Source organism: Pygoscelis adeliae, unplaced genomic scaffold (genome assembly GCF_000699105.1).
Source record: "Pygoscelis adeliae isolate BGI_AS28 unplaced genomic scaffold, ASM69910v1 Scaffold122, whole genome shotgun sequence".
Classification (NCBI taxonomy): Eukaryota; Metazoa; Chordata; class Aves; order Sphenisciformes; family Spheniscidae; genus Pygoscelis; species Pygoscelis adeliae.
This window is the reverse complement of record NW_008824358.1, coordinates 5,989,551-5,998,698: the sequence shown is the minus strand read 5'-3', so window position 1 is coordinate 5,998,698 and position 9,148 is coordinate 5,989,551. Positions and strand designations below refer to the sequence as shown.

Genomic DNA, 9,148 nt, shown 5'->3' with positions numbered 1-9,148 from the left:
GTGTAGGGTGCGCGCTGGCTGCGTTTGTTGCTATAGTGAAAAAATAACAATTTTAAGCTGGAAAAATTACTTTCAGCATGGAAATCAAAAAAGGCGTAAACCTGGAGGAGACAGAGCTTTTGGAGTTAGGGATTAAAACTCATCCTTGATTTGCCTTGTTTGAGGTATTACAGGGATCCACAAACATTGATAATGTATAAAGCAAGCTGCCTGCCGACTGGGCTCAGCAGGGAGGATTTCGGTGCCTCTGAAGGCTGGGCTGTCCCAGGGCGGCTGCGTACACACAGAGCGCCTGGCAGCAGTCCTAGACGCTTGGTGCTCCTTTTAGCTTTCCTTTTGTGTTCTAATTTCTGTTTCCTTCAGTAGCGTTTCAGCTCCTTTGAGAGCACCCCCTTTGCTGTTTATCTGATCGGGTGTGGAGGCCTTTGCTGTCCAGGGGCTGCAGGAGCTGTTGCACGCCGAAAGTCGTTATACCTGTGCTGGGCTGGCAGCAGTGTGCGCCAAACATATTTGCCATTCAGTTTGAAATGGATTCAAGGTCATTTTGTTTAAAATGTGGTTTGACCAGTATGGAAGGGAGCAGATCATCTTCAAGCTGTTTTAGAAAACAGGCGGCCGCACGGGTAACCTTTGCCACAGCAGCAGTTAGCGCTGCAGTCATGCGAAGGGACCGGGACTGATAACGCTTCCTGGCATGTGGGAGCAGCAAAGGGGTCATGGGGGCCCACGTTTCTCTCAGCCAGCTCCTGCAGCCGTGCATTTTCCAGGGCAGTTATTAAGACATAATTCTCCATTATTCTGGCACAGCCCTATTGAGTTCACTCAGCAGAGTTGAGCGTGTGACAGGGAGGGTGGTGTATGTGACTGCCCCCCCACTTCCCTGCACTGGGGTTCAGCAACTGACACTCCTGGCTCTGGTCTTTCAGAAAGTTACCTACGTTTTTGTTAGGGTTTTTTCTCATCCAATTAGTAGAGGAAGAAATTATTCTCTTCAAGCGGGGAAGGGGCTAGATGCCAGCTTGTGATCATCCCGTCCAGCCCTGGTTTACGTGAATTTCAGTGTACAAACTCCGGCTTATTTACTAAACTCCTAAACAAAGTCAGTCCTTGATTTATCGCAATCACAGAGCTGGGGTTTGCAAGCTGCTGTATGCTAGTAGTATTGTTGTGGGGGTTTCCGCATAAAGGAAATTTCCTTCCCAGTGTTGCTTCAAGATAAGTTGGATTCTCTATTATCAATACTGCTGTTAGATCGGCTTCCGTTTTCCTGCTGTGCATGTTTTGCATGTTGCGCGTTTCTCTTTACCCTTGGGAAACAAATGTTTTCACAAGCTGTAGGACACTTGGAGCTCCACCCATATCCTCTAGTTTTAATTAATCTTCAAAATCTAAAACTGTGTTTTTGAAAGTATGAAGGACATTTGTCAAAACGATCACATGAGATTCATAAATAGCGCTTCAGGCCCCATCGCTGATATTAAATCCCTGGTGATTAAATCCCAATCCAACTCATGGATGCACCTGGCCCTTAGCGTGTAGGTTTTCACACAGCACTGCACGTTGAAAGAGTCATAGTTGCGTGCTTAGCCGAACTGTCAGAACTGTAAGTACTGCTTTTCTGTATGTATGTTTCTTTCTCTGAAACATATAACCAAAATTCATAGGTTTTAATTCTGTGCATGTTTTAACCTGAAACCCTAGAGCAGAAAAATACAGTTTATCAATTTGAAAGGGTTGGTAAAAGTGTTGCAAAAACCTGCAGTCATTGTGAAACACCATGTAGAAATAATCAGGAGAGGTTTTAACACGACCAACCCCAGCCACGCAACTTTCAAAATGGGCTTGTTTTGCTTTCCCACGTTGTGGGAGCACAACAGGAGTTAAGCGATGCGGGGGTAAGAGCGGCTGCGCCTTCTTCCTTCTGGTGTTTCTGTCGCTAATGGTGTCAGCGGGGAATTAGAGAGCTGTGCTCTGCCTGTGCCAACTGCATGATAAAGAGCGGCCTTCCTGGGTGACCGGCCCATTAGGAGACTGACAGAGCTGCTGTGTCTCTCCGGTGGCGTTTTTCTGAGATAAGTTGCTGGTTGTCCCCAAAAGCTGGCAGTGCGCAGCTGGGGGCCTGGCTCTTGCGCGGTGCCGCAGGGTTTTCCCACGGGGCTGGAGGCTGCACCCGGGCAGCCAGGGATCTCACTGCTTTTGGCCGTTCTTGCTGTGAAGCAGAGGAAAGGAGGAGAGACGGGAAGAAAACAAAAAGCTGTTAAAGTCTACAGCAATGAAGTTGCTCAGACACGTGTGAAGAGCCAACAGTAGGCTCAGCGTGTGGAGTTAGCACTGAAACCATCACAGCTGTGGTCTCAGTAGAGATTTTCACACTATTTTTATCTAGCAGGGCAAGCAGGGAGGAGGACTGCAGAGGATGGGTGGGGATCAGGTGAGAGGAGCGAAGACGAGAGCAAGCGCGGGGTGGGTGTGGTGGTGAGGAGCCAGAAAAACCAACCGAGCCCTTCAGCCTCTCGCCGTAAACAGGAAATGGAGGACCACAGAGAGCAAGACAGAGGAAACGGGAAGGCAGAAGGGGAGAGGCAGCAACTGCGAACTAGACCAAAGAAAACACGCATAACGGCACCAAGCATCAGCTACCCATGCACAGAGGGCCTCCAGCTAGATGCGGAGAGCCTGTAGGCGTGTTCCCATCCTCTCCCTCACTGATAATTCGGTGCTGAGGCAACACAGAAGAAGGGGAGTCACTGGAACTTTCTCAGGGTTTTTTTCCCTGAATCCCCACTGCCTGAGGAATGCACTTTCACGTCCTCTTTTAGGGCCACCAATCGTGCTGGGGTGGGGAAGCCTTTTTGGGAGAGCGACCCCCAGGCACCATCCGCAGGAGGGACCCGTCTTCCCCCTCCTGAAAGGGCTGCCTGGAGCCAGCTGATCTGTTGACTTCCTTTGACTTGCTTTCAACAACAGAAGATCCTAAGCTGGTATCAATTAATACAAAGGCACCAAAGTTTTCACAACCTGGCTTGGCACGTCACTGCATTTCCCATGTCAAGTCTCTAATCTGTTCAAAATTAGGCTCTGACCCTTCATCTTCTTTTACTAAAACCACATGGATGTTCTTTTCCCACCCATTACTTTTATCATGATCCCAGATTGGGAGGATTGTTGATAACCATAACTTTTGACCAAAGATTTTTTTTAATGGATGGCTTTGTGATGATATTTGATGGCTTTTTTGTTTTACGTAATATTTTCTATATCTAACTCTATTTTTAGGATCCTGTATGTCCATATTTCTCTTTGGAATGAATGTAACCACAGGGATCTCTGAATGTTGTGCTTCTGTATGGAGACTACAGTGATTAAATAAGCAAACTTGCTGAGCTGTTTTGGGGCTTGTTCAAGCTGGTGAAGGGAGATGTGGTAATTTCTGTTGAAATTTTCTTTAAAAAGCACCAACTATTGCAAGGTTTTTCTTCTGTCACTCATTTCAAAAAAATACTTCAACTAAAAGCATGGATTACTAGACAAGCAGATATGCAGATACAGCATTCCCAGGAACTTCCTATAAATAGTTCATAAAATATATATTTAAGGTTAGTAGATGCTATATTTAAATCATTACTTGGATAGACAACTATTTCCACTGGTCAGATGCGTTGGGGTTTTTCTTCTTTGGTCCAAGGTTGGACAAGCTGTGTTGTTACACCACTGGTACGAATTGCAACATGGTTAGGAGTTGCTGCAGCTTTTGACTGCAAAGGCAATATTTATTTTTCTAGTATCGCCTGGCTGCGACAAGGCTTGGGCTTTCTAGCGAACTGGCCATTCTCCTGCTCGCACAGTGCTGATTAAGGGTGCTGACGCTGTGATGTTCTGGCAGTGAAGGGCACGTGCACCACGCAGCACTGCCGGTGCGGGGGCCAGGGGTTCGGGCAGCCGGGGGGGGGGCACGCGCTGCCCCTTTTGAGAAACTGCAGCGGGCTCCTCTCGGTGCACTGGGAAGCAAGCCGCAGTTACTGCTAATTTCCTGTTCGCTTCCTGTATCTTGGCAATCCTCTGCTTCATACAGAGTGAGGACAGACAAGAGTAACGCTAACTGTCGATTCATTGAAAGCATATTGCTGTTTTATCACGAACTCCACCTTTTACATCCTTCCAAGCCCCACTTTCTAATTTCACACCTTCTAGCTAGGCAAAAGCTGTTACAAATGGGACAGTGTCAGTGCATTAGCTTTGGTCACATCCTACCACATGGGTAGCAAGAATAAATTCAGAAGTACATGGGAGGAACTGAAATCTCAGGGTGGGGCTTATGTAATCGGGCAAACCGCCACTGAAGTGCCAGTCAGCTCTCCCACTCCTTGTCAGAATCCTCCTCCTTACCACCATTCTACTATATGATTTCTTTTCTTGCCGTCTTTTTTTTTTTTTACTTGTTTCCCAACTTTCTATCCTCTTCAGCCTCAGCTTCTTCATCATGCCTTGCCACCAAGATCAGGCTTTTGCTGCTGTCCCCAAGGTCCTGCGGGTGTGGAGGCTGTAACCGGTTATGAACGTGCTGGGATCACGCCCCACCACGCTGCGCTGCCAGGCAGGGGGCACGTCCTTCCTTTTGAAGGACAGCATCCACTGAAACCCCGGGTAGCCAGATGTAAACTCTGCGTTGATCTGCACCGTCATTAACGTTTTCCGTGTTTCAAACAACATAGAGTTTTCAGAGCTGGACGTGTTACATTTTGGTTTAGCATTTACCAGTCTTCATGTCCCGTTTCTGAAGGCGCCAACAACTTTAAAGAGACTGATGGGAGGCTTAGATGCTCAGCTGCTTGGAAAAGCAGACTGCTTTCATTCGTACGTCTAAGTATGGACTTTGGAGTCTGAGTTTGAGCACCTGTGTTTTGACAAATTTGGTCGGTAGTAGTTCCCAGGTCAGAGAATTGACTTTTTGCTAACAAGGAGGGGCTTTATCCAAAGCCCTTGGCAAAAGAATTTAACCACAAAGATGTGTAATATTTTCTGAGAGTTCTCGGCTTGGCAGATAGCTGTTTAGGAGTTTCTGAATTATTGTGGATTGTAGCAAGCCTGTGCGTTAAGAGAGCTCTCGTAGCCAATGTTTTCATGTGAAAGACTCTGGGAAGGGAAGGTGGAAAGAACCTATTTTTCTATGGCTTTAAATAAATGCAAGTTTACTTAAAACATGCAGTTATGGAAAAGTTCATCTTGACATCGTGTAAATACAGTTACAAACGTTGAATCTGCAAATAAATATTGTAACGAGAAGGGAAAGAAGTAAATGGGAAGCTTTGGTCTCTGCTCTCTTTTGTACCTATATTAATCCAAAGTGACTTCTGGTATTTCAGGGGATCTGTTGTGGATTTGCGTGCATATTCAAGAGCAGAAGTTGGTCTGTTCTTCCAGTGGTGGAAGATAACTCTTGATCCAATTACTGGACAGTTTGATCATTTTACATTGTAGCTCTATAACAGACCTCTCTACGCCTTGAGAAAGCTGCTTATCTGAGCAGCAAGTAAGTCTGCAATCTATAGTTCAGATTTATTCCATAGATAGTAACTCAGTAAAATTCCCACTGGCATTAAAAAATGTCATAAAATAGGAAGAAAGGTGGATTTTCAGTGAAAAGTCCCAATTCTTCAATGATTCTGCTAAGAAGACAAGCTATACCTTTCATATAATATTAGACATGTTGAACATCACATTTTCACATAGGTACATGAACTGTGGTTTATTTTGAGTAACATTGTCTTGTTTTCCTAACAGATGAACGTGAGGCAGTTCAGAAGAAGACTTTCACAAAGTGGGTTAATTCCCACTTGGCACGTGTATCATGCAGAATTACAGATTTGTACACTGATCTTCGTGATGGAAGGATGCTCATCAAACTCCTGGAAGTTCTTTCAGGAGAGAGACTTGTAAGTGTTTATTAATATTCCTCGTGGGTTATTTGTTTTGGTTGGTTTTTTGGTGAATCCTTGGCTCAGCTGAAGTACAGCAAAACTGATTACTGAGGGTTCAGCACTGCAAATGTCTTTACGTATTAAATAAAAAAAAAGAAGTCTATTGCTTCAGCTGGATCCACACACCATTAAAATATCTTCCTGTTGGTTTCAGTAGGAATCAAAGGAAGTCTCCTTCAAAGGTTCCTTGCTGGCGAGATGCTGAGTGCTGCCAGCAGCATACTCCCTGCTCCTGAATCTGACAGGCGCAGAGCACTAAGTGTTCTCTAGCCCCTTAGACCGTCTCAGTAATGGTGAATTAGATGTGCTGAGGAACATTCCCGGGCCCTGTGGCCAGCTGGCCTGTTTCCGTGCTAGTAAACACAGCCGCCGGATGCAGGTGGCTGTCTGCAGGCTGCCTGCCGGCCCGCGGCCTGGAACATCCCTTCTCCCTTCCCAGGAGCGTGCTGGGGGGTTATGGAGGACAGCCGGTCGGAGAGGGCCAAGTCCACCCTGGGAAGCATTGCAGCAGTTTTAGCCGTGGTGTTAATTGCACCCCGCTGCTCAGGAATGCTCCTGGGTGTGCTTGATTTTACTAGGATAGATAAAGCTTGGATTTTTTTTGGTTAGAGGAATATCTAAAATGAATTTAAATAAATGGGGCAAGTTCTTTTTTTGGGTCTGCTGAGAGAGCCCCCTTGATACCAGCACAAGGGAGTGGTAAGAAAATCCCTGTAGCGAAAAATACTGCTGCATGGCAGGAAAACTGGGTGTCAGGAAAAGGCTGGGTATCATTTCTTCCTTCAGTTCCTTAAATGATGGCTATGTTCTTAACTACCTAATTTAAAGCAATCTTTTCAAAGAAATACGGGTCTTTAGCCAAGACCTAAGGCGACACGAGGATGCGACTGTGTAATCGCTTGTCATCAAGCATTCCTATCAATGGAAGCTCCATGGCTTAAGACTCTGGTTAATGAATTGAACATATGGCCCACAGTGTAGTGTCTGTACAGTAAGGCAAGAGAGGGAGCTTTCTAAATGCATCTGTGAGGGGTAAGGAAACTCGGATGTGCATAGAAGTACCCTGTGTGGATGAAGGCATTGTGTGGATGGAGGTAACTAATCTCAATGTCTGCCAACTACAGTTTGCTCGAAAGACGTTTCTCTCTATGCCAAATCATTTATTTCAGTGAGGTGTTAGGTTTGACGTGTTCGCTGCAGGTAGCAGATGTTATTCATATAGGAAGAACTGTGACCAACAGGCCCCATTATTTGAGGATTCAGACAGCAACTGTGCCACCTCTGTTTAAATCTTCGTATCTGCCTGCCAAGATTTGACTCCCAGTGTCACATAGTAGTGGTGAAGCTCAGACCAGTCGTGTGACTCTTGCTGCGTGGTTCATTTACGTTTTTCACTCCAGGTTTTGAAAAATGCAAACAGAGCTTACGCAGCTGCTCGGGTGGGGAGGGTGCAGGAGCCACCCGGTGAGAACGCTGGATCTGCACTTGCATCATCGTTTGCGTATCGCATTGGCAGCTTCATGCACCACCACAAATTCTTTTTGTAGCTTCGTTATCTCAGGATGGAGGATAGCAGTCTCTGTTTGAACAATACATTCCACCACACCTTCCTCTGCAAACAACGATACAGATAACGCAATGCACTAAGCCTTGAGACAATTACACACACCAAAAATATTCCAGGAGGATCAGCACGTAGCATCCACTTGCTGATGTGCTCCAGCCTTTGGAATTTATTTTAGCTGGTATTGGTTAGGTTCTGACATCTCTGTGACACCCAAGCAGAAATCTAAAGGCAGTATCTTATGCAGAAAGCTTAAAATCAAGTCAAGAAACATAAATGGTAAGAAAGCAATAAACAAATGCAGAAACTAGCCTAGATAATTATTTTAACATGGTGTGTTTACTGAAGCAGTAGAACAAACAGGAATTGTTTTCTCACTTTTGAAACTGGGATTCAGATTCTGGAGCTGGAGCCATATGTTTGTGGAGCAGAGTCTGGGATGTAGGATACTAATCAGGGAAGCAGGACTGCTCTTTGCCCTCTGTAAGACCTCCAGCCTCATTTGCACAAACCCTGCATTTTTCAAAAGCTGTTGTGATTTTTGATGATGAAAACCCAGAGTCCTTGAAGGTGTGTTGGAGAAACTCAAAACGAGAGTGTCCAATAAGGGCAGTGTCTGCATTTTCCTTTGCTCAGCTTGATTCCTAATCGTAGTGTTTAGTCCAGCCCTTACTACATAAGGTCCTCTGTACAGCACAGTATTTGGAAAGGAAGTGATAGCATGCAATAGTCTCACTGAGCAAAGCGGCAAAGGATCCAGCCAGTATGAAAAGACAGTTGTAATTTTGTTTATACACTGTTAACCAGCTTCTCCCAAACTGAAAAATAAAGCTTTTTCAGCATAAAATTGAGCATTTAGCTCGGTTTCTTCCATAACTGTATAAAGGATTAGTAAATTCCTTACAATTCCTGGATGCTCAAAGGTCAAACTGTTTAAGCAGATTCTCTGTGGTGAGTTCTGTCATGTTTTCTGTTGGAAAGAGGAAGACTTTTGGTGTAAAACATTTTCCTGACAATGTGTGTGTGAAGACTCTGAGTTTAGTAAATGCACTAAGCGATGCATTCAGTGTGCTTTCTTTTCCTCTGGGTAATTTCTGGATCTGTGCTAGCCCAGTGAAGGTGAAAGTTGCGTCTCGCTATGTTTCATCTTGAGGCTGTGCAGGGGAGTGTGGCAAGTGCAGCCACACCTTGTACAAACCGGACTCGGACGCCTCTTCCTCCTTTTGTTGCAGGACGGTAGGTTGAACTGTATGGCCTGCTGGTGCAGAGGGACAGACAAATTGAACCTTCTGTCTCCTCAGGGTGCCCAACCTTTTTCTTGGCCAGGTGATGCTGCTGTTCTCATCTATGCACAAATTCAAATTGCCTTCTCGGACCGTTAATAAGTCATAGTTTGAACAGCCCTAGATTAATAAACTGTTACGGTCCCAACGGGGAATTTCTGAGCCAGAAAGTCCACTTAGTGCTGGAGCACTAGAAAAATATGTCAGGCCGCTCCAACTCTACAGGGAGCAGTGTCTTGTTCAGGTTTACTGTGTATGCTCTGCTGCTTCACGTACAGTCGTGTTTGTGGGAGAAAAAATCCTGCCGCTAACGAGAAGGTTTC

At 45.4% G+C, this 9,148-nt stretch overlaps 1 protein-coding gene across 4 annotated transcripts in view; it reads left to right on the top strand.

Annotated features, from left to right (window-relative positions):
- Positions 1-9,148, top strand: part of SPTBN1 (spectrin, beta, non-erythrocytic 1) — a 137,586-nt gene that overhangs the window by 76,053 nt on the left and 52,385 nt on the right. For all 4 annotated transcript variants that reach the window (XM_009319604.1, XM_009319606.1, XM_009319605.1 and 1 more), the window contains one exon: positions 5,782-5,933. In XM_009319604.1, the coding sequence (XP_009317879.1) occupies positions 5,782-5,933 (152 nt within the window). The remainder of the gene's footprint in view (positions 1-5,781; positions 5,934-9,148) is intronic.